Here is a 26515-nt window from a genome sequence, read left to right as displayed (position 1 = left end):
AACGGGGGTGTGTGGTATCATCTGACTTGTGTAAGTTTGCAGTGCTAATGCGTGTCAGAGCAAGGTTCAAATGGGAAACATCGGAAATAGACAAACCCAACAGAGAGTGGGTGGAACAGTGGTTGTGAGGGGCTGGGGGCAGGGGGGAGTGGGAGCCGATATTCACCAAAGTTTCAGTTACACAAGTTGAGTATGTTCTAGAGATCTGCTGTATGGCATTGTGCCTTTAGTTAACAATACCATGTTGTGCATTTAAAAACTTGTGACGAGGGAACCTCTTCTGAAATGATAATGAAAAAAATGACTCAACACCTCTTTTCAGATATACAATACTCTGCTGAAACAGGTTCCAGAGGCATGCAAGCGTTTATCAGGAGGAGAAGCAGGAGGCGGACATCCTAGGCAGAGGGAGAGCTTGGGTAAAGGCGTAGTGGCAGAAGGGATGTGGTACAGCTGCAGGGCAGTGAGCCTAGCATTTCAGGGTAGGTTCCTAAGTGGGTCTGCCAGAGACAAGGCAGCGCAGGTAGACATGGACGAGACCGTAAAACCTTACATTTATATTGTTCAGCAGCAATGAAGTTTTTATTCTGCAGGACTGGGTGATGGGGAGCCAGTGAAGAATTTTCTGGAGAGGCATGATGTGATCTGATGTGTATTTTGTAAATCTCACTGAGGTAGTCGCCTAGGTAAGAGTGGACAAGGAGCTGGCAGTGGGGATAAGAAAGTGAGATAAATGAGAGAGAAATTTAGCACATAGAATCAATAGGGTATCATGGTGCCTTGGATGGAGATGGAGGAATCTAAGTTGACTCTTGGATTTTGGATTGAACAATTCAGCCAGAGTTTAGGACATATCTCAAATTGGCAACAACACACGTATAGTGGTTCCAGTTAGGTATGGTTGTAGAATCTTGTAGCAGGATTTATAAGCCCACTTAGAGATAGAAAGGAGAAAGGTGTTAATTGGTTCAGTTTTGAAGCTTAGTCAGAAGACTACACTGGTGAAACAGTGGAGAACTGGTTATGTGCAATAGGTACAATTCAGGGAAGAGTTCATGTGAAAAAAACTTTCTTATGTTTTGAGGGCTGGAAGTGTACCAACATTAGATTGTTGTTTTACACTTAGAAGTACTGGAAATTGTGATGGAGAAACTTTAATAACTGCTGCAGAAGTTTTATGGACTCAGAGAACAGCAACTCATAAGTCATCTCCTTCTCCATTTCTTCTTCCGGTGACAGTTGGCTGTTCTGCTTCCTGTACTGGCATCATCTTCATACTCGTAACAGCACTTACCTCTGTCCTATAATTGTATTTGTTTAGAATTGGCTCCCTTCCCATCCTCTAAAGTCCTTGGACATGGCCACTGCCAGCACCTTGATAATGAGGTGCAGGACTGTGAGTGATGTGGGGGGGGCCTGGCAGCAGACACTCAGTTAAAGGTCTGATGGATGAACTGCCTCGTCTTATAAAGGCTGAAACTGAGGCATGGTTTTGTTTTGTTTGTTTAAAAAAAAAATTAATATTGTGAGAGTTGATGACATTGAAGGCTTAATTCTTCCTAAAACATGAATACTAGTTAGTTCTGAGATGGCAGCTTTTTTTTTTAAACTTTTTAATTTTTATTTTTTCTCTCATTATTTATTTAATGTGTTTTTAAATTTCTTTTGAGGGGTAATTAGGTTTTTTTGTTTGTTTATTTATTATTTTAATGGAGGTACCGGGGATTGAACCCAGGACCTCATGCATGCTAGGCATACACTCTACCACTGAGCTATACCGTCCCCCGTATTTTTTTTTTTTCGAGTTTTGATTGTGAACTTATTTGTACTTCCTGGAGCTCGGTGTAGAGAAGGGTGTGGGCTTCCTCTGGACGCTCCAGGACAGAGGGCCAAGGTGCTGGGGCACAGGAGGGAAGTGTGGGGGCACTTGGGGTGTAGTACGAGCTGTGGTCATTTTTTTTATACACTCACCTGAAAACATTGTATTTTTCTGCAGAAAACAACAGCAGCCTTGAAGCAGACAAGCACTTTAAGCCTTCACCTCGGCCAAGGAGCATGTTGAAAAAGCACAGCCACAGGGAGGAGAAAGATGGGCTGGGAGAAGATAGAGAAACCACCCTCCGTGAAGAATTAGACGCACATTCTGTACCTGCGTCCCTCCCACAGCTGAATGGCGGACAGCCGGAAGCTGAGAAACATGCCGTCTCTGAAAACCTTGATCCTGAGGTTAGCACTACCACTTAATTGTATTTTGAATTCAGTTTTTTGCATCTGATTATGAGAGAGAGACTATTTATGTACATGCATGTGTGTGTGTATTTCACATGTTTTCTTTAGCAATTGATAAGGAAATAATTTTAAGTTTTTTCAGATATATTCTGTTGGGTCTAAAACTTGATTGTAAGACATAGCAAAGATATAGCATTATTTTATGTACTGCTAAGAAAGAAGAAAACTGCCGGTAAAGCCAAAACACACAGGAATTATATGTAAGACGCATGCAATTTCAGAGAAAGAGAAACATGAAAAAAAGTTGCCTTTTTGAATCTATGAAGCACTTTAATTGCAAAACTTTCAAAAAATATTTTTATTATTTATTTATTTATTTTCACTGAGTTATAGTCAATTTACAATGTTGTGTCAGCTTCTGGTATACAGCACAATGCTTCAGTCATACATGAACATACATATATTCATTTTCATATTCCTTCTCACCGTGAGCTACTACAAGATAGTGAATATATTTCCCTGTGCTATACAGTATAAACTTGTTTATCTATTTTATATTTTATAGATAAACAAGTTTATTTTATAGATAAGTAAGTTTTCCTTTGCATATCTTTGAATTGTATAATTTATGGCTAAGGATAATATGGCCATGTCATTTTATTCGTTTGGTTTTATTCCCTCCACAAATGTATATTGAACGTTCGTGGCACTGTGCGATATTTTGGGGGATGTGCCAGGATGGGAGGAGATGTGATCCTCCAGGATTTCATCAGGGAGTCAACTGTGTGTTGTTATTAGGGAAGAACACTTGGCCCCCTGTGTTTCTACTTCACTACGGTTAGGGAACTTCCACAACACGGTTCAGAAGGGAAAAGTATGGAAAGAACATTCCTCCTCCATAATCTACTGGAGCAGATCAGAGAAAAGGAACTAGATGCCTGGCCAAGTGAGCTTCCTTCTTCTTCTGACTCCTCTCTGGTACTGGTGTGAGGACGGCTGTGCTCCCTGGGAGGGAGAACAAAGGGAGCCAGAGGAACTCCTTTGTATCGTGAATGAATGGATGAATCTCTCTAATTCAGACCAGAAGGATGAGCACAGCGGGCTACTGATTTCAGTCTTGTTCTGTAGATTAGCTCTACCAGTAAAGCTGGCAATTTGATATAAATCTGACTTCAGTATGCTGTGTTCTGATTTGTTCCGAAAATCAGGAGAAGAAGAGAGGGTGTTAATCAACACCAAACAATTATTTTACATTTGGTAGAATCGTCTGGCCAAGTGACTACGGTTAGTTCCTTGTAGCTGCTGTAACAAATTACCGTAAACTAGATGACTTAAAACAGCAGAAATTTATTCTCTCAGTTCTGGAGGTCAGGGGTCCAAAATCGAGGTGTGGACAGGGCCATGTTCCCTCTGAAGTCTCCAGGGAAGAATCCTTCCTTGCTTCTCCCAGCTTTTGGTGGTTGTCAGAAATCTTTGGTGTTCCTGGGCTTGTGGCTGCTTCTCTCCATTCCCCACCCCTGTGGTCACATGGCCCTCTTCCCTGAGTCTCTGGTCTCCTCTCACTTTTCTCTAAGATTAAGACATAAGTCATTTGATTTAGGGTCCACCCTAACCCAGTGTGTTCTCATCTTAACTAATTCCATCAGCAAACACTTTATTTTCAAATCAGATCACATTCTGAGATTCTGGATAGGCATGAAGTTTGAGAGAACACTATGCAAACTGGTCGTGATACCTAACTTCTCTTTTCAGTGCATTTCTGTGTCGCTTAATTAAAGTATTCCTAAAGTTTTTAAAGTAACATCCTACTATGACAAAATTAATTGAAAATTATCTACCCATAGTCCCACCACATAGTAACAACTATGTTTTTTATTTTTATTCCCTTTTGGGCTGTTTTTCTTTACTTGTTTTATCATATTTGTCATCTTAACATTCATAACGTTTTGTATCATACTTTTTTTTTTAATCCATAAAACGTTTCTGTGTTGCTGGGTGACATTGAGATTGCATTCACCTTTATGACCACGACATAGCTCATAATGTAGAGCTATCATCTCATTGTTGGCTATATTAGATACTCCTATTTTTAATAATCTAAATTTTCCATATTCCTCATTATAAAAATTTTCCTGACCAGGCTCTGAGTCTTCTTCAAGGCAACCTTCTCAGGGATTTCCCATGTATTTTTTTTGTCCAACCCTTCTCTCAGAACCTTTGGCTCTGAAAGGGTCTGTTTCCATCCACATTCAACTGTGCTCAAACCTCTTAAAATTTGTATGAACTCTCATTTGAAACTGCACCTCCCTCCCTACTGCCTTAGCTTCCTGCAGCTGCCATAGCTAGATATTGAAAGGGTGACATTTTCTTTCTTGCTATTTGCACTTCCCAGCTTTCCTTTGTGTGTATGAGTGTGTATGATGATATATATTCATGCTTATATGTTAATTTTGTGGGATAAAATCTGGTTGATCGTAATAGACTATTTTAGCGTGGGATTTGATTTCTTAATATTTTGCTAGAACTACATCTATATTTATGGAGGCTATTTTTCTATAATTTTTTCTTTATAATGTTATTATCAGGCATGGGTATTTGATGAATTGGAGAATGTCTCTTCTTCCTTTTTTTCTAAACGTTTGTTGGTATGACCAAAAGTTTGGTATCATTTTTTTTCCTTAATTGAGAGAATTCACCAGTGAAATGATCTGGGCCTGGAATTTTCTTTCTTGGAGAGGTCTTTGACACTAAATTTGATTGTGTGTGTGTGTGTGTGTGTGTGTGTGTGTGTGTATTTTGGTATTCAGATTTTCTACTTCATCAGTGTGGTACTTTATATCTATTTAGAAATTTGTCCGTTTTATCTGAGATGTTGAATTTATAAACATAAAGTTTGTGATATTCCCTTATCCTTTTGAAGGCAGTATAGTTATCATGACATTCCATCTTTCATTTCTAATATATAGTTCGTGTTTTCTGTCTTTCTTATTAAATTTTGATAGGCATTGCTCAGTTTTGTTTTCTAAGTACCAGCTTTGGCTTTGTTAGTTTTTTCTATTGTATGTTTCCAGTTTCATTGATTTTCACTCTTTATTATTTCTTTCTTTTCTTTTCTTTGGGTTTGATTTGGTTACCTTTAAGTGTCCATTCATTTTAAGCCTTTCATTCTTTCTATCAAAACCATTGAAAGCTGTACATTTTACTCTGTGCACTGACTAACAGCACCCAATTTTTTTTATGCCATTTCTTTTCACCATCATCCCTTTAAATATATTTTCTAATTTTCCTTGTGATCTCTTTTTTGACCAGTTGGTTATTTTGTGGCAAATGATTTTATTTCCAAACATTTGTATCTTCTCTTGATCTATTCTGCATTAATTATGATTTAATTTTATTGTAAACAGAATATTATCTTACATGAATTCACATTTTTTAAAATTTTTGAGATTTTTTTTTTATGGCCCAGACTAAGTGTGCCTTGTGAAAGTTCATTTGCATTTACAAAGACTGTATTCTGCAAGTGTTATATACAATATTCTGTAATTTTGGTTTGGTCAGGATGGTTGGTAGTGTCATTCAGATCTTCTCCACTCTTACTGAATTTCTGTCTAGTTGATTTACCAAGTACCACCTAGAGTGTGTTGAAATCTCCAGTAATATTTATGAATTTCTCTGCACTGCCTTTTAGATCAGGCAGCATTCCATGACTCTGTCAGACACATTCACATGTGTTACTATTATGTCTTGGCCCTATTTAGCGTTATGAAATGTTTCTATCTCTGGTCGTGCTTCCTGTCTTCCAGTTTGCTTTGTCTGATATTTCAGTACTTCACTGTTTGCATGGTATAATTTTTTCTATCACTTTTCTTTCAAACTATTTGTGTCTTTTTCTTTAAAGGACTCTTATAAGAACAGTTTGGTATTACTTTTTTTTTTATCAAGTCTGACAATCTGCTTGTTAATTGTGGTCCATTTATGAATCCATTTTTCCACTTATGAGTGTTTAGTCCATATACTTTTTATGGAAGTACACTTAGGGCCAACTTATTACTGTTTGTTTTCTATTTATTTTATCTTTTTTAAAATTGATGTTATTGTTGTTCATCTCTTAAGTCCTCTTGCCTTTTTTTCCCCAGAGTTAATCACATACCTTTTAGTCTGTTGCCATTTTAGCTGCACCTGTCCACATTCTGTTTTTAGTGGTTGCTCTGTGAATTACAGGATAGTAATTTAGTAGCCGACACTGCATTGTTTTACATTTAATATAGAAACCTTATAACAGTATAGTTCCATATACTTCCCTCATCCATCATGCTGTTGTTGTCATGTACATTACTTCTACATGATATAATTCCCAAATATAGTGTTATAACTTTTCTTTAAAGAGCCTTTTAAACCTTTTGTCTTTGACTTTTAAAGAACTAAAGAAAGGAAAGAATAAATATTCATAGTTTTCTTAAATATATATGCCATTTCTGGGAATCTTCATTTCTTCCTCTAGACCCAGATTACCTTTGAGTGTTATTTCCATTCAGTGTTAAGAACTTATTTTTGCTTTTCTTGTAATGTAGATTTGCCAGTGATGGATTCTCTCAGTCTTATCTAAAAAATATTCACTTTATGTTCATTGTTGAAGGATGGTTTAGCTGAATAGATACTTCCTGGTTGACAGTTTCCTTCTCCTATTCCTAGCTCTTTATAGGTTTCCATTTTTCCTACCCTTTATTACTTCTTTTAGGAAATCAGCAAAACATTATTTTGTTGTCCTCTGTATATAATGTTTTGGTTTTTTTCTGACTGTTTTCAGAATTTTTTCCAAGATACTGCCTTTTGTCTTTGAATTACAACAGTTTGATTACAAGATGTCTAGGTGTGGTTTTCTTTATATTTATCACGCTTGGGTTTTGCTGAGCTTTCAGGATCTGTAAAATGATGCTTTCCATGTAAATGGGAAGTCTAAAAATATTTTTTGTTTTATATTTCTTCCCTCTTGTTTCTCATTACATGTGCATTCACATTTTTGATATGTCTCACTGAGCTCTAAAATTCTTTCATCTTTCTTCAGTCTTTTTTCCTTTTTTTTTTAGACTGAGTAATTTGTATTGTTCTGTCTTCAAGTTCACTGCCCTTTTCTGCCATCTTTGATCTGCTGTTAAAGTCTATCCATTGATTTTTTTTTATTTCAGTAGTATTCATCTCTAGAATTTCCAGTGATAGTTTTTGTATTTTCAGTATCTCTAGTAATAAGATACACCCATCTCTTCAGCCACTATGTATATAGTTCATCTTAAGTGCTTGAATATATTTATGATACCTACGTTAAAGTTCTTATTTGCTAATTGCAACATCTGAGTCATCTCAGGGTTGGTTACTATAGACTGTTTTTATTGTTTTGTTTTTGTTTTCATGAGTATGTATCAGTGTTTTTTGTTATTTTACCTGTTTATTAACTTTTTGCTTAAATACTGGACATTATGAATGATACGTTGTAGAGATTCTGGATTCTGTTCTATTCCTCTGAACATGTGTTTAGCACATAGATATGTGTCTAGACTCAAATTCCCATTTCTGTCTCCCTTGCTGTAGGCATTGACTGAAATGTCTACTTAATTTTTTCACTTTCAAGCTACTGTGATTGTACAGGACCCTCTGGGGTGTTTCCCATGCCATGCATAGGTGAGCCAAGGGTTTGAGGTGGATTCTATATGCAGATTTCAGGGTTCATGCCCTCTGCAGCCCTTCTCCAAATGTATCAGCTAATCTTACAGTCCTAAACTCTATTGTCTGACCCCTCAAGCCAGTCCAGTAAGGCTACAGCCTTCTACTGCTTGAGCTGCATAGCTGAGGGAGTTTCCTCAAGAAAAAAAGCTATTAACTTGCAAATCTCCTTGGGCAAAGCATCCTCTCTCAGGGTAGATTCCACTGTTTCACCCCCTCTGCCATCTTCCCAGATGGTTTCTCTCTGTTGCTCTTGACATATGATTTTCTTTGTACCTATAAAATATTGTGGGGAAGAAAATTAAGTTTTATTACTTATGCAACAAAATGAAACTTCTTACATTATCATATCGTCACCTTTGGACTTGAATATTATTCTGTAAAGAGTTGTTTAGTTTAGGCACACAAATACAATTATTTCATTTTAGATACAATAATTACTTTATTTTAGATGCAATAATTTTGAGGAAAGCTAAAGTGCATGAAATCTACTTTTTTTAATCTAAAATATTTGGAAGTAGCTGTCTACTTGGTTTTATAAATTACTTTTATTTCAACAACCAGTAATATTTGTTTGAAACTAAGGGTTTTTACCTACTATCCTCTTTATACTTTCTTAGAAAGTATATACTTAGAGATATCAAATGTTTGCCTTAAATATTTATAAGATTTGATTTTCGAGCGACAGGAGCTTTGAAAATGCTATAAACAAATGCAGAACTAGACTAGCTCTTAATGACCCCTTTTAATGATCAAGACATCAAGGCTAGAAAGTAAAGCATATTATAACCTCTATCGACTTAACACTTGTGGTGTTTCAGCAGAAAACTCCTAATAATGCAGATGTCAGAGTTATGAAATAGTCTTAGTCATGCTATTGCCCCCCAACAAATCTTGAGAACTGAACTTACATATTAAATACATTTTCTTTCATAGGATCCATGGTTAACAAGTCTATCATCATCATCCCTTAAAGAAAGTCTTGGAGACTCCTTTGCACCAGAATCTGGGGAAAAAGCATCCACTACTGGTGGTTATGTCAAATTATTCTACTTCATTTGTGAACTCTGTGTTGCTTAGAATGTTACCTGTAATAGATAGTTAATAATTATTTACATAGATATAGGAACAATATATGTGTTTGCCTGAGTTTTAAGCCCAACTATGCAATTTACTAACCATGTGATTTTAGATGCAGAACTTAATCTCTCAGTGCCTCCATCTCCCCAAATTATAATAAGACCAATCTCATAAGGCTGTTGTGAAAATTAAGTGATACTCGGCATTTTAGCTGCTAACCCAATTCCTGGCACAAGCAGAGTAGTCCGTAAATGTGAGCTGTTGTTATGTATGTGTTGCTGCAACAGTCAGCATGATGATTAGGTGGACTTTTAGAGAGAGACTAAGCTAGATTTGAATCCAGGCACAATTACATGAGCAAAGTAACCTTTCTTGGCCCTGTATGTTGATCTTTAAAATAAGCATAATAAGAGTAGGGTGGTTGTGAGAATTCAACTAGCTAATACATATAAAGCACAGAATAGGACCATAGTTAGTATGTAGTAAACGTGAGGTACTAGTAGTTAGTATTGTTTCTTCCCTTATTCCTATGACATACAGCTTAATGAGAGCTGAAGGCAAAGCCGTTTCTAGGACTGCGATGTGTAGCTAACATTTATTAAGTGCTTACTGTGTAGTGTGATTTTTGTCATTTTATAGATGAGAAAAAGTGAAGTGCAAAGAGATTGGGAAACATACCCAAGGTCAGTGACAGAGCCATAATTAGAATCTATGGCTCCAAAGTCCTTGTTCTTTTCACTGAGTACATTGATCAGCAGCTCTAAAGAATCCATTAATGATACTGTGAATCACGAGTACTCTCCAAATATGAATGTATAACTGGAATTATAAAGTGATATTAAATCTAGTTTACCTCAAAACGAGGTCCCCCAAAATGGCTGTAATGAAGGCCGCAGAGTTAAGACTTTGGCAGTAAAGACACAAGTTTGGCCAGTAGGTGGGTCCTAGTGGAAATGAAAGTTGGTGATCAGTACGGAGAGCACTGATTTTCTGTTGAGCATGCCAAAGTGTGCTAGGATCAGAGTAACAGAAACCGTTCTGTAAAAACAAAGCTGAACCCTCCATGCCAGAGCTTGGGCCTGTCCCTCGAGCACTGAGAGGATAAGTACTAAGCCTTTACTGCCTGTGCGGCGTCAGAGGCAACACTGCACCTTAGTGGGAATAAAACTCTACAGGGTGGCTTGAATCTCTGGGTGGTGGACTCATCTCAAATTGCATGGATTCTTTTTTTTTATTTTTGAGGTATAGTGCATGGATTCTTGATTCTCTGCATCTGTACAACTTTACAACTGCATTGTTAGTAACTGTAGTAGCTTAGAGATCTGTGCCTCCTGTTCCAGCTAAGAAACAGGGTTTTGAGTGGAACTGATATAACCCTCTCACTTGGTTTTACACATCAGCAAGTGCTTGTGGTATATCTATGTACTTATATGATATTATTCTAAGTATTAAGTGTGTCAAATGCTTTAGTAGATTTAGTAGCCATTTTCTCTTTCATAGATCACTTTGGAAAAAAGTTTATTCAAGTTGAATATGATAGTTTTCTCCATATTTTATTGTTAAAGAAAAGGAGATTACATACAGTTCTCATTTAGTGGAAAGCAAATGAATCTGTTATCCACCTTATTAATTCAGAAAGGGGATCTAGTTCTGATACGTTGTCACAAAATAGATGAGAATGAAGAATGCACTGAAAACCGTAATTCCTTGAAATCATACGAAAATGAATTTTTGATAGACTTTGTCACTAGTGCACTTGAGGAACCCAAGGAAAGTCGAGTGATTACTGATGACCCTGAAGAAGAAAAGGAGAAAGCTGAACCGATTACGAATGATGACGTAACAGTTGACAATCCACCACTGTTGCTACCTCAGGGGATCTTATGCACTGAGTCTGCAAAGGTATTTATATAAAATTGTACCTTCTATACTACAGCTTAAATCTTGAAATAGAACTTTTAAATATTTTAACTTCCATGTTAGGTACTTCTGAATTATCTGTGGAAAACTCATCTTTTGATAGTGGTGTTATACTGTCAGGTGATTCTTAATTCAATGGCATTTTAACTTCAAGGAAGTTTTGCAGTGAATATAATAAAACCCAGTGCTTCATTATAATTATCAGAGGTATATGACCATAATATAGTTTTAAATGTTTCAGAAATACATACCCACAAGTGAGTAGGTTTCTGTAGGTCTTCGTGTTATAAAAGTGTAGCTGTCTGGGACGATTTCTGAGATTTTGAATTAGTGAAAGATAATTTTTTGAATATCATTTTTAAATATTTTACAAACTATACTGGAAATCTTTAAGAAATGTTTTTCAACATCTGTGCTTATTTAAATGGATGAACAGAATCATTATCAGGAATCTTATTATTATTAATTACCTTGAGAACCAGGTTTGTGGTGTATAGAATTACTTGTCCCTATGCTATATTGCACCAGAATACCGTACTTGTAAAAGCTGTGGCATAGCATTTTTAATCTTTATTTCCCCTGAGTTTTCTTTATCTTTTACGTCTGCAGTTAGCTGGTGGCTGTATGTATTTATTATTGGGGAAGATAACAGTGTTAGCTGAAAACTTGTGGTTGAAGAGGACTCTTAAAATACAGAATATTATTTATTTATACATTCTATGAAGAAGGTTCATTAAGCCATGTTCCAGGTATATTGTCCTCAACCACGTTCTTTAGGGAAAAACACTAATGCCAAGTTAGGAAAGTGTTTACTCTGTGCCCTCATTTTAGTCCTAGTACCCACATGTCTGTGTAAAGTAAAAAGTTATCCCTTAAAAGGAAGAAAGGTATTCTGGAATTTATAGACAGGGCCACAGATATGTCTAACAGAGATAATTGTAAATTAGAACAGGTGATTTATGTATAGCAAGGAAGATTACAACATACTTCTGTTGACTGAATTCTTGGCTTTACTCTTACCTCTCTACTGTGTGATCTTTCTTAAGGTTGAATTGAATCATTCCCCTGTAAGGTCTCTTTGCTGGATTCTCATTATGGAATAAAACGTAAACTCAGCACTTTCTGGAGATCTCATATGATTCTTCCCGGACCTTACACTCCTCCCCTCTCCCTGCCGTTCACTGTGCCTCTGCTTGCGTGCCCTTTTCTGGTCCTCAAAATTGTCAGGGTCTTTCCCTAGAACTTCATGTGGCCCTTTTCTGTTCATTATTTGTCTTAGATGTCAAGCTGTTAGGGAGGCCTTCCCCGATCGCCTTCATTAAAGTAGTCCCTCAACTCCGCTCTGACTGTCACTGCCCCTAATTCATCACCTTCACGAGTCACATTTGTTTATGCATTTATCGTCAGTCAACCCTCTCTAAAATCTAATGTTCTTATTTGTCCCTGCTGACAGATGTTCTTGACACATAGTAGATGCTTAAAAAATATTGATGTACTAGCAGATTGACCGCTGAGTCTGTGATAGATATAGTGAGTAACCAACCCATTTATGGCTTTTTCTATTTAATAGAACACAATTCAAGATAGAAATACGAAGAATAAGAAGTCAGCAAATAACAGAGCATCCAGTGCATCTGGCAGGTAATAGATTTATCAGTATCCCTCAGTTATGGGTTCATATTCCAACAAAGCTAGTTTTGGTGTGACTTCTGTAAAGTAAGTTTCATTTGGTGTTACTTAATTTTCTCTTAATTTTTATCTCATGAGAAGAATGAAGTAGTTATTTCATGATACATCCCAATAGTTGATTATATTCTTATATCAAAAGGAATTGGTTAAGGATCCTCCATGCTCTGCATTGCTCCTGGGATAAAATTTCTTTCTCTTGTTTTTCCTGACATGGTAGCAGTAAAGAGGTAATAAAGCTGAAGCCCCGCATGGTACTTTTCTGTTAAGTGTCTTTGTCCAGTACATGAAAAATTAATTATACTTTAAACTTTGAGGTTTTATGGACTAAATTGGTGTATTAAAATGAGAAGAACTAATATAGCTTTGTTCATACCGATGATAATGGTTGCCTAACTCAAAAATGCTAATCCAAACCTTCTGAATCTTAAATTATCATCAGTGAAATTGAACAGTGGTCGGTAAACTTTTTCTGTAAATTGCCAGTGAGTACCTATGTCAGGTTTTGTAGACCACGTGGCGAGTGTGCTGTTGTAACTACTCAGTTCTGCTGTTGTAGCAGGGAAGCCACCACTGTTGGCAATATGTAAACAGATTAAATAGTCATGGTTTTAATCAACTTTATATCCCAGAATAGATGGTGGGCTAGGTGTTCCCACCAACCCCTGAAACAGAGCATACTAATCTAACTTTATATTTAAGGTGGTTTGTGTAACAAAGTGATACAAGAAATTATTAAAACCGATTTATTAATATTTTTTTCCATGTTACCTGAGATGCGGCCCATGTTTGTTAAAAATGTTCTAATTACAAATATCTAAAAAGAAAAATTGCTTTGAAGCTATATAACTTAAAGTAATAAAATTTAAATTATGTTGAATGGGGATCTTTGTATACTAAGACTAGACATCATTTTCAAAGTGATTATAATTTATTGAATTATAATGTAGTTTTCAAATATAGTTGCAAATTCTAATGAATCTTTCTTCTACCAGGTGCAGTTGTAATAGCTTATCTTGATTCATTTGGATCTTTTCAGATTAATGACCTCTGAGTTCTTAAAGAAATCTAGTTCTCTAAGGAGAACTCCGTCAACAGTTCCCACTTCTCACTATTTAGGGACTTTGAGAGTCTTGGACCAAAAGCCCTCACAGAAACAGAATGCAGAGCCTGACGGAGCAGATAACATAAGGGCAGCTGTTTATCAGGTAAAAAGGAAAATATTTTTAAAAAAATTAGAAGAACTAATCACTTACGTAAGATTTGTTTATTAGGGAACAAAATGATCCTGTCAGAAATAATGATTTAATACTTAACTTATTTCCTTTATAATACCTGAGCAATCTACAGCTTTTTTTTTTTTTTTGGTACTGCATTATCTCTTTCCAAGCTTTGCTTAACTGACCATCATTGTTTTTAAAGAAAGAGAATATGCCATGCAATTGATAAAAACATAGCAAAAGCAAAATATAGTTAAGGCATATGTGTTCTTATACTTTTTCTCCTTAAAGTTTATATTGTAATGAACAAGAGGGGGTTTCATTTTTTTTCTTTCCTGAGACTTTGTATTTAAGTTAAACTTGCATAGAAAAAAAAAACTTTCCTAAATTTTTCACAATTCCAAAAGTGTCTTTTTTTAGTTTTATTTGTTATACAGAATATAGTACAGTTTAGAAAATTGTCCATGTGAATTTCAGAGAAAAATGTTAATATATCTAGCCACTATATTTAGTCTTTGAAATCTGTTTTAAAAATAGCATACATAGGGTTTTCTTAATTCTTATTCATCTTTATATATTAGAATATTATCAGAAAAAGAAAAGTGGTACTAGTATATATAGTTTGTAAGTTTTACGTTTTGCTTTTTTAAAGTTTTAATTATATGTTTCAGAAATGAATTCTAATTCATTTGTGACACTTTGAATGTTATATAGCCTTTTTCTTGTTCTCACAGGAGTGGTTAGAAAAGAAAAATGTGTATTTACATGAAATGCACAGAATTAAAAGAATTGAAAGTGAAAACTTAAGGATTCAAAATGAACAGGTATTCTGAAATATAGAAGAGAAAAATATTCTGGATTTTTAAGTCAGCTATTTGCTCTGAATGTTTAGTATTTCTGAATCAACTGTTTAAACAGTGAAATAACTTATATATAAAAGGGTTGATTTCTGATTTTATTTCTCTGGTACTTTGTACATTTTTAGTTTGATATAAATATATTATAACTGTTTAAATGAAAACACAAATACACAGAGATATTTTGCTTTTTGTATGTGTGGAATAGCTTTGGTACTACTGATTTTGAACTTATTTTTTCTTGTGACCAGAAACCTACTTCACTCTTAAAAGCTGACTTCAGTATTACAACTTAGCCAAGAATACTGTCTTTAGACATTACCCTTCAGTTTTCCTCTTTTCTGTCTTGTATTTTGTATGTATCTTCAGGACCAGCCCCTACATGGACTGGAGCTGGGCTCTCTTTCAGTCTCTCCTGCCTCTGACTCCTGCCCCGTAGCCCACAGCATGCTCAGTTCTTTCCCATCTTCTAAAGTAAAATCGAAAAAAAAAACAAAACAAAGCAGACCCTTCATTTTGCTTTTTAATACCACCACGGATAGAAACTTGTTTCCCCAGCGCACAGCGCCATGTGGAGCAGCCCTGCAGGGGGCGTGCTTGGACCTTGGCACCACGTTTGAGGAGTTCTCTGCCGCCAGTGCCAGACACCTTCTCATTTGGTCTTCACGACGCAGTGAGGGAGGTCATACTTTGACTTCTAAATTATGTTATCTCTATGAGAAGGCTCTATATGATTTAATGCTAAGCAGTATTATGGAGCAAACATGGAATATTATGGGATTAGATTGAAGTATGTAAAGTAATAGCATACTTGCTGTACATTCACCTACCTATTTTCCAACCTGGCACATGTTTTCAACATTTGGGATAAGTTTATGCAGTAAGAATTTTATGCTCTGATGTCAGTCAAACCTCAGGGTCAAAGCAAAGATCTGTGGTGTACTGTGTGACCTGGCCAAATTACCTTACTCTGACTGACTGTAAGCCAGTAACTTCCCTGAAATTTATCTTTTAATGCAATATTTTATTACAATCATTTCACAGTATCACTTAGCCTATTACAGTTTGTTTTGATAACGTTGGTTCAGTACACTTCCAAAAAAAAAGTTCCTTCTCATGAATAGTAGTAGATCAATATCTGATAAATGCTTAGGAAAGGAGACTTTTTTTTTTGAGGTATAGTCAGTTTACAATGTTATGTCAATTTCTGCTGTACAGCACAATTCTTCAGTCATACATGAACATACATATATTCATTTTCATATTCTTTTTCATCATGAGCTACTATAAGATATTGAATATATTTCTCTGTGCTATACAGTACAAATTTGTTTATTTATTTTATATATACCAGTTAGTATCTGCAAATCTCGAACTTCCAGTTTATACCTTCCCTCCCCCTTCCCCCTGGCAACCACAAGTCTGTATTCTATGTGAGTCTGTTTCTGTTTTATATATGTGTTTGTTTGTCTGGTTTTTTTTTTAGATTCTACATATGAATGATATCATATGGTATTTTGCTTTCTCTTTCTGGCTTATTTCACTTAGAATGGCATTCTCCAGGAACATCCATGTTGCTGCAAATGGCATTATTTTATCATTTTGTATGGCTGAGTAGTATTCCACTGTATAAAAACACCACAACTTCTTTATCCAGTCATCTGTCGATGGACATTTAGGTTGTTTCCATGTCTTGGCTATTGTAGATAGTGCTGCTATGAACACCAGGGTGCAGGTGTCTTTTTGAATTAGGGTTCCCCCTGGATATATGCCCAGGAGTGGGATTGCTGGGTCATATGGTAAGTCTGTTTTTAGTCTTTTGAGGAATCTCCTTACTGTTTTCCACAGTGGCTGCATCAAACTACATTCCTACCAACAGTGTAGGAGGGTCCGGAAAGATTTTTGAATGCAATGAAGAATTCAGAAACATTTGTTATAAATTAACTTCTCTAAATAATTTTAAATAAATTGCTTTGAAACCTCATTTGATGACTATGAAGGAAATTAAAGATAAGGGCACATGTGTCTGTCATATCTATTTGTATTTGGCTGTTTTTACATACACATGTAACTGTCTATTATCATTCCAAAATAGAAAAGAGCTGCTAAAAAAGAAGAAGCATTAGCATCATTTGAGGCCTGGAAAGCCATGAAAGAAAAGGAAGCAAAGAAGATGGCTGCAAAAAAGAGGCTTGAGGAAAAAAACAAGAAGAAAACCGAGGAAGAAAATGCTGTGAGAAAAGGAGAAGCACTTCAAGTATGCCGGGGCTTGAACTATCTTTCCTAATTATTTTTAAATACTTGAAAATTAGTGATTAACTGTGTTTTTACTTATTTTATAATACTCACCTTAACTAAGAAAATAATTCTGAACTTTTTCAGGCTTTTGAAAAATGGAAAGAGAAAAAGATGGAATATCTTAAAGAGAAAAATAAGAAAGAGAAAGAATATGAAAGAGCCAAGAAACGGAAAGAGGAGGAAACTGTTGCTGAGAAAAGGAAAGATAATTTGACTGCTGTTGAAAAATGGTAATCCAAAATAATAAATGTTCTGATAGATTTTAAATTAATAACACTTTAGGCTTTTCTAAAATTCATTGATTTGAATGTTACTAAGGCACTCAATCTCATGATTGCAAATATACGTTCGGGAATCTTTCTTCTGTATTGTCCTTTAACTTTCCAGTGTTTTGTACTGTTCTACCTAGGAATGAAAAAAAGGAAGCTTTTTTCAAGGAAAAGGAAAAAGAGAAAATAAATGAGAAAAGAAAAGAAGAACTGAAAAGAGCTGAGAAAAAAGATAAAGATATACAAGCTCTTGATGAATATGAAAAATGGCTGGTAGGTGTAACTTGTTAACACACTTGTGTCTTTTAAATGCACTTTTTTGGTGACCTTTCTGTCCCTAATTCCTGTTTGTTCCATGCCTGCTGACCACTTCTACCTGGAAGCTGCCTTGTTGAATTCGATCTCTCAAATTCATGTCTTCATACATACCCAACACATAATTGCTTCGGTTCACTCACTTCTATTAATGATTCTGCTGTTCCCTAAAGCACTCAGGCCTGAAACTTCAGCCAGAATATTCTTCCCTCCCTGCATCCCACGTTCAGTCACTCACTTTGGTGACTTACATTTTTTTGGTTTGTCTCCGTGTACTTAACGTTTATAGTTACTTTTCCTTATGTCAAACAAAATACCACCTTCTATGTTAAAATACCAATATAAATATTTATTTTATTAATTAATTTTTGAATTAATGATACATTCCAATGAATAAGTACTTTAAGTGAATAGTTGACAACGTTTGTATGAGTAGTTAACACGTTCAGTGATTCAGCAAACAAAAAGTGCAGGATTTCTCCGCAGGACTCAGGATCCAGCAGCGTTACGTATCAAACTTTTTCTGAGTTTCTGTCTATCAGCTAGTTTAAAAAAATATGTATCATCCAGTTTATGTTTTAATTTGCATTTCTCTGGTTAGGACTGAGCTTGAGCATCTTTTCATTTGGATAAGGATTATTTGTATTTTGTTTTCTGTCAAGTGTCAATTCATAAACTGTATATTTTTCTGTTGGTCTCTTTCTTCCTGTTTTCTGGAAGCTTTTTTATGTACTAGGGAAATTAGCCTGTCATTTCTGATACCAGTTACAAATTTTTTTCCCCATTGTATTCTTGGTCTCTCAACTTTGCTTATATTATTCCATAAAGAATTTTATTTTCAGGTGTCAAACCTATCAATCTTTTTTTTTATGGGTTCTGATTTTCAGGCATAGTTGAAAGAACCTTTTCCATAATTTGAGATCAAAGCTCCCATTTTTTTCTAATAACTTTATGATTTTAATATCTTAATATTTTAACATGTGCTGTACTTAGAATTTATCCTGATGTATGATGGGAAATATGATTCCACCTTAATTTTTTCCAAATGCATCTTTCATAGAACAGCCCATCTTTTACCCACTGATTTGAGGTACTTTGTTATATGATGCATTAGATACATTCACATTTTAGAGTCTGTTTATTTCTTGGCTTTGTTCCATTGGTCCATCTCATACTATTCCAGTACCACACTGGGCTTTATATGTTTTCATGTCATTCAGATTAATCTCCCTTCATTGCTCTTTCAAAATATTTCTGAATATTTTTGTTTGTTTGTTTTTTCCACATAAATTTTAGAATTAGTAGTAGCTAGAGAGGCGCACAGGACCCAAAGCAGGCTATTTAAAGATAGGATAAAAAAATGGAACACTTAGGAATAAACTTAGGAAATGTGTAAGACCAGTATGAGGAAAACTTAAGAGCACTCCTGAAGGACACAAATGAAGACTTGAGATCAAAATGGAACAAAACTGCCTATGGATACAAACACTTCATCTTATAATGATGTTATAAAGATGTCAGTTTTCCCTGGAGTAATTTACACATTTAATGCAATCCTAATAAAAATACTAACAGTTTATTGTTTTTTATGTGTTGACTTCGGCAGTGCTGTAATGCTACATCCATGCAGAGAAAGAGCATTAAAATAAGGCGATCAGCCTTGGTTCAATGGTTTGAACAAGGGAAGTAGTGTTCCATGATTTCCTTAGATTAAACTCTTAAATAATGCTTTGTTCTAGGAAAAATTTTAAATCTTCTTATATTAAGGAGATGTGTGCTGATTCTGCTAGTATCACTTAGGGTAGTAGGAATTGAATGTAAGTGTTTCAGTTTTCAGTTTTATTTTCACATTATCTTGAAAAGGTGATAGAATTCCCTTAATGACTAAGTCCCGTGTAGGTACATCATGTTTTATTATAGTATTTAGTCATTTTCTCATTCTAATCAACCCTCTGGAGAACAAAAACTCATCAAAGACCTAAGACAAAATAACTTGTTTTGATATATAGTATACTCTACAAATATAGTGCTACCTATGAAAACATTCATGTGTAACATGTTGAAAATCTATTCCCCATCTTACCAATATCTTATTAAAATTATTGGCAAAGAGGATGGAAAAATACCCCACTACAGGAGAGCTAATTACTTCCATTTTCATGTAAAGTAATATCTCAAAATTTTGATGTACAACCTAGCTTGGGGGGTGAGGATTAGATGGGTAACTGTTTTAGGGGAAAATTGTTGCCAGAGATCAGGTAAGATGCTTCTTCATGCTGGTTCCCAGATTAATTCATAGTTACCTAAGATAAGAAAATGAGCAAAAGGTTCAGCGTCCAACAGACAACAGTCAGGAGGAAGTTCTATCAAGGCTTTTTAAATTATTACCCAAGATAGCATTGATTCATATGAATTGATATTAAGGTGGATAATTTAATTGCCTATTTCCTGCCCTGACTTTTTAGCGCCTGCTAGTAAAATCACACTCAAGTTCCTCTCTCTCCCCACGTGAGGCGGAATGGACAGAGAGGTTTGTCAGTTTCTGTGGCCACAGCCCGTCACTGCTTTTCCCTTATCCAGCTGGAGGGCTTGCCTCCCCAGTTGTCCAGATACAACTTCTAATTCTCAATTAGGATTCTGAAAGGAGGTATCCTCTTTGCTTTGTTAGGAGTAGCAACGATGCAGACATTATCATGATGAAGAGCAAGGCGTTAAACAAACAAAAAACTCACACCTCTCTTCATTCCTTTTGTTGTATGGGGATAACTGCATGCTAATGGAAACGTTACATTACTGTATTCCTCTTATGATATTATCAGTTCCATATATGTACTGATGAAGGATGTGTAGACATCTTAATAATTTACCAAAATGCCGTTCCTCCCAAGCCATCCAGGAGGGGCAGAGACGGGGTTGTCCAAAGTTTGCCTGACACCACTGCCCTTTTGGAATGCAAGGAAACCACCTAACTTTATAGTTTTAGCAGAGACTTAAAGAAATGAAGAGACAGTCTTTGCTGCAGGATGGAAAGGCCTAATGCCGTTAACATTTGAGGTATTCCTAGATCAACGTTTAGATTTCATAGTAATCCTCACATACTTAGTCACTTCTTGGAAGGGAGTATGTGCAGGGAAACCAGTGGTTCTAAAATTCACCTGGTTTGCTAACAGTGTGAGGCTATGGAAAGTAATATTTTCAGAATAACAGGAAACAGAACTGTACCAATCAAGCAATGAAATATGAACGTACCATTCCACTCTGCTGTGAATCAGCATTCTTCTACCCTCCTGGATTATTCCCAAAAAGTCTCAGGATATGTAATCTTACATACAAATAAACTCTAAATTCTTCATTTCTCTCTAGCTACAATCCCATATTTCTCTGCACTTTTTTATAGCTTAACTTCTGGAAAGTTTGCTTACCCTTCCTTAGTTCTCCATATCCGCTTCAACCTCAATAAACTCCAGTCTTGTCCTTTTCACAAAACTACACTTTGAGAGTTAAGATTTTGCCAGACCATTTAGCCAATGGAATGTATTCTTTTCTGCCCTGTTTCCTAGAACTCTGGGCATTCTGCTGCATGTGACTGTCTCCTCCCTGGCTGCCCTGTTCCCCGGTTTACCTCTCATACTTTTCTTCTCCAAGTCACTTGTTGACAGCCTTTTTTTTTTTTTTCAAACCTGTGTTCTGAATGTTACCCATGCCTGCCAGGCCCCACCTCATCTTACTCATCTACCTTATCATTCTCCTCTGGGCTTTAGTTCCATCTTCCATCTCCCATCTCCCACCAGGCTTTAGCTACACTGGCTCTCTCGTTTCCTGCCCTGTCCAGCATTTCCCCCACTTGTCAGAGCCTCACACACACTGCTCTCTCTGCCTGGGATGCCCTCCCCTCAGTGCACATCACCAGTGGCTCCTCTGAACCGTCACATCTCTCTTAACGCGACTTTCCCTGAGTCTGCTTTTCTTTGAAAATAAGTGCTTTTATTATTTTTTTTGTCAATCACAAAAGCTTGTTTATATGTTTCATAGAAATTCACATAATTTGGAATTATCTGTTGTTTATTTACTTTTTAATTAACCATCTATTTTGAAATTTCCCTAAGGGACGGGAACAGCAGAATAATAGACCCATGGGCACCTCAGAACCTATTACCTGTAAGGATGTGCTGTATAATAAAGTAACACAAATTAGTGGATGCGAGGCAATAAAAATTGAGATTGTAACATTTGAACATAAAATCGCTTCAAACAATTACCTTACTTCTGAATAGAAACTTCAGAAGAATTAAAGCATTAAATATAAAATACCAAGCATTAGAAGAATAAAAAAGAAACAATATTTATCAGATCTTATGGGGATGAAATGCATTTCTAAGTCTAGAAGGGCCCTAGAAATAACAAAGGAAACGGTGAACAGATACAGATTTTAAAATTGTTAATACATCAAGATCAGAAGTCAGTGTAGGTGCTGGTTGGAGGGTAATTTCCTACAGCTTCTTTGGAGAATAAATTGTCGTTGTTCAACAAAGTCAAACATATCTATGTCCTGAAAACTGGCAGTTTTGCTCCTGGGCATGCATGTGGAGGGAAAATCTTGGCTTATAAGCACAGAGAGTCAAACAGGGATGTTTACAGCAGCATTGTCTTTGTGCGGAAAAAACATTAGGACATGATGTCTAAATAGATTAACATATAGATTAATAAACTGTGATATGTTGATATGCTGGAATTCTGGGCCTCCGTGAACTTAGAGCTACAGCTCCATATAGATGGATCTTAGAAATAGGATGATAAATAAAAGATAGTTGCAAAAGAATATATAGCATGTTACCTTTTAGCATAAATTCAAAAAAACCTGCAAAACAAAATTGCTTGTTGTTTGGGACGAATGCATGTGTAATAAAGGTATTAAGAGGTTCACTGCAGCGATAAGCAGGAAATTCAGACTAATGGTTGGCTTTGGAGGGCGGAGAGAAGGCAAGTGCAGTGAGGGAGTGGGTACAGGGCTTCACAAGTATTGGCCATGTTTAATTTCAAAAGGCAAGTAGAGGGTGCACAGGTTTTGATTATATTACTCTTTAAACAGTTTAGCTGTCTGTGGTTGAAATATTTCTCTCTTTTTTCTTTTTTTGGTAAAAAAATTAAGGACTAAAAATAAAGTAGCTAAAATGCTGCAAGGATGGTATTTACTCTATGAAAATTGCTACAGCTTGAAAGCACTGACACCCATGTGGTTCTAAGAGCCAAATAATCGAGCAGAAAATTCACAAAAGGGCCAAAGAAATGAAAATGTGCTCAAGCTCAATAATAAGCAAAGAAGAATGAGCCTCAATATTCAACTGTTTGTAAAAATGTGGCGTATCCCCTACTGCCATCACGTGTTCAACCTTTGCACCCAGGAACTTTACTTCTGAGACTCTGTTCTCAGAAAGTCATCACTAACTTCTAATAATTATTCTCTTTGAATTATGAGATCACAGGTCTTTTTTTTTTTTTCTATTTTACACAATTCTTTTTAAAGTAGTGCATTAATGCCTATTGAGAGTATACTTATAAATAGCAATGTTCGTTAGCTGCCATTGCTTTATAACCAGTTAAACTAGCAAATGACATTTGAATATCTTATAGTGATTATTTTGTTCTTCAGCAGACAACTTGATTTGAAAATAATGGTCGTATATGTATATAAATTTATAGTTCTATTTTCTTTTTAGGAAAAGAAAGAGAGGCAGGAAAGAATTGAACGAAAACAAAAGAAACGTCATTCCTTTCTTGAAAATGAGGCCCTTCCTCCATGGAGCCCTCCAAGCAGAACTGTGTTCTCCAAAGTGTTTTGATAATTCTTACTCTCGCATTATTTAGTTACTTATCAGTTCACCAATTTTAGCCAAACTAAATTTAAAGCTATTCATTCAGTTATTTATAGTGAGAAGAGTCTATTTTAATTAGATGCTGGTTATTTCTGCTGACAGTGAAAAGATGCTTTGGAGTTTAATCAGTGAAAGGAAAGCATTGAAAGCATTTTTTGAACTGTAGATAAACTGCCTCAAATGAAAACCTAATAATCAGATTGCTTTTACCATTCAGATACATAGCCCTTTATCATGTCCTGATAATTCTTATAGTCTGATGAACCATGATCACTTTTTACTAACCTGTGCATGTTGTTTAAGTATGTTTATTCCCCAATATAAAAAGAAAACCATCTAGGTACCATAATCACAAAAATTGAATTTGTGAATGATTGTGCATTTAGATTCACATTTTAAAATGAATTGTCCCTGAGGAGTATGCATATATTATTCCTTTTAAAACTAATCTTTAGCTCAAAGCAGTTGTATTATACTGTGTAAGTTAGAATTTTGGTCAGTTGAGTTCAGTAGAACACCAATCATCAAGGCATTTTATTTAAGAATGTTCCCTTATGTTTTAGTATCTTTATCTGTTCCTTCTTAAGTGACAATCATAGGCACTTTATAATGAGCGGACCTCTGAAACATGTCTTTCTAAATTCTGTTTTATTTATTATTTCATTGATATCAAAAGATATCCATTTCATGGTAGTGATGTACATTAGTTATAGAAATTCCACAAGAATCCAAGGTCTTTATCACTATTATTATTTTCCAGACTAAAGCCATAAAGATGATAGAGGCAGTTTTTGTCCTCTTAATTAACCCAGAGTCTTATAGCTTATATTTGAAGACAGCTATGCGGGAAGGTAATTTGTAGAAAATGTCCAAAGAATCTATATTTGGTCTCTGCATATCCTTACGTTAATCAGACTCACACTGGAACTGGTCAGCTAGTTTATCACACACCAAATGAATACTCCCAGAGTTGAAATGCTGCTTTAGCCAATGATGCAGTACAGTGTTAGATGAGGATAAACAGTTACTATTTATCAAGCAGCTGTTGTATCCTCTCTGCTGAATCTTTGCAAATGTTATTTTCATCTTTACAACAATTATTCAGAGTAGGTGTTATTAGCCTCATTTGGCAGATAAAAGTACTGAGACTCAGAGAAATCAAAGAACTTACCACGCATTGAGCACGTGATTGAGCTGGGATTAGAGCTGCTGAAATCTCTCTACCTCTGGAATCCGGATGCTCGTGTTCATGCTCTTTGTTAAGTTCTGTTAAGACCTCTGTATTATATTAACCTTATAGACACGTTTTACCTCTCAGATCCTTGAATCATGAATTGTTACCCAGAGATTATCTTCCCCTTAAGAAACAGGCTGTTTGTTATTAGAGACAGTGAACCTCATTAGATCTATAAAAGGAAAAAAAGAATTCATAATATTTAAGGAATTAGTCAAATGCCTGTATCTAGTACTAGAATGTCAGAACTCCCAGCGGGTATGAAACTTAGGCTTTGCGATAGTCACTCAGGAGTTTTCACACTGAGCATTAGTCTTCTTGCTGCAGTGTACGTGCAAGACACGATAGATGTCGTGGATCACTTTGTAAGATCCCATCAGTGCTACAGATAGATTTTTAAAATTTCATAAGTGAAACTAGAAGCCTTTTATACTGCAGGAACTGGGTGAATATGTCGTGAAATTGAAATAATTACCAGCAATATGTGTTATCAGCGTGGGATTTAAAAAGCCTCTCTTATTCATCCGTGTGTCCTCCATAGTACCAAACACAATGCCTACCAGAACAGATTGCTAAGTGTTTATTGTATTAAATTAACTATTCAGAGCTTAAAAGGTATTTTTGAATTCCAGGGAAGTAGAAGGAAACATAGAAAAAAGCACAGCTACTTTTAGGGGTGTGAGATCTTAAGTGTGTGCGTCGTAGATTTCACATTGTATATTTACTTAAATGTCTTGATTATTTTCTTCTAATTTATCATGTTTAGTGGATTAACTGTTACCACTTCTTAGTTGTGGGAACTGAATGAAGCTGGTTAATTAATGTAAAGCATATGGCACATAATAAAAGGCTTAATAAATGTTCACTGTTTCCATTTATTTCCTACCTCGAGCCCTGTATTTCCCCACCTCATGTTTGTGAGAAGGTTAACATGGATGGGGCTGATAGTGGTAATTTGACATTGCTCCTATTTGGCCTACAAGAAGAAATCTCGGCCCTTCTGCCCAGGCTCGGCCATAGCGCTCAAGAGGGAATCTGTATTTGGGACCTTCTGAAAAGAAATTGAAACACTAATCCCTTAGTGTTGCTTGTGACGTAGGCTGAGGTGGGAAGTTGAGGTGTTTGCAAAGACCTAACAAGTAATTTCCCTTAAATGGGGATTTTCTTCTCACTATCATAAATAATGTATTATTTCCTGTTTACAGCAAGCTGTGCGGATTCAGTTGTCTCATTGAATGAAATCAACCTCTTCTCCTGTAGCAGAAATAAAGTGAGTTTTGGGAGCTGGGTGAAAATACAGTGCTCTTTACTTTCTGAGATCCAAAGGGGAGAATCAAGCCTGGTAATTCTCAATATATTTATCTATTTAAGAGGTATTTCCCCATTTTTCCTTAGAAATTATCAGATATCAATATCACTAACTTTCATTAAGTTTTCATTATAATATGAAGGAATATTAACTCAAATTAAAGACACTAAAAGCCTATAGATTTTCAGATTAAACTTCTAGTTCTGTAAACTGTATTGCTCACTTGAAGAATACTGACACCTCAAAGTAAGTAGGACTTTAATGAATATTTTAAAACATTACTAAGTGGGGAGAATATATATCAAGTGGTAGAGCGCATGCTTAGCACATGCAAGGTCCTGGGTTCAATCCCCAGCACCTCCTCTAAAAATAAAAATAAAAAACAAATAAGTAAACCTAAAACATTTCTGAGAACAATTCCCTAGAAACTGAAATAGTAATACTGAAAAATACAATTTTATTCAGAACTAAAATTTTATAATAACTATGAAAAAGAAATAGTGTTAC

The 26515-nt window shown here is 35.6% G+C and overlaps 1 protein-coding gene across 2 annotated transcripts in view; it reads left to right on the top strand.

Moving 5' to 3' along the window:
• Positions 1 to 25562, top strand: part of MAP9 (microtubule associated protein 9) — a 32510-nt gene extending 6948 nt beyond the window's left edge. For both annotated transcript variants that reach the window (XM_031442759.2, XM_010995835.3), the window contains exons 5-14: positions 1997 to 2226; positions 8884 to 8977; positions 10766 to 10929; positions 12518 to 12588; positions 13673 to 13841; positions 14588 to 14677; positions 16806 to 16967; positions 17093 to 17238; positions 17418 to 17550; positions 23310 to 25562. In XM_031442759.2, the coding sequence (XP_031298619.2) occupies positions 1997 to 2226; positions 8884 to 8977; positions 10766 to 10929; positions 12518 to 12588; positions 13673 to 13841; positions 14588 to 14677; positions 16806 to 16967; positions 17093 to 17238; positions 17418 to 17550; positions 23310 to 23432 (1382 nt within the window). In that variant the 3' untranslated portion in view covers positions 23433 to 25562. The remainder of the gene's footprint in view (positions 1 to 1996; positions 2227 to 8883; positions 8978 to 10765; positions 10930 to 12517; positions 12589 to 13672; positions 13842 to 14587; positions 14678 to 16805; positions 16968 to 17092; positions 17239 to 17417; positions 17551 to 23309) is intronic.
• Positions 25563 to 26515: the final 953 nt, after the last annotated feature.

The sequence above is a fragment of the Camelus dromedarius genome, chromosome 31 (assembly GCF_036321535.1).
Source record: "Camelus dromedarius isolate mCamDro1 chromosome 31, mCamDro1.pat, whole genome shotgun sequence".
NCBI classification, from domain to species: Eukaryota; Metazoa; Chordata; class Mammalia; order Artiodactyla; family Camelidae; genus Camelus; species Camelus dromedarius.
This window is presented reverse-complemented; position numbering and strand designations above follow the sequence as displayed.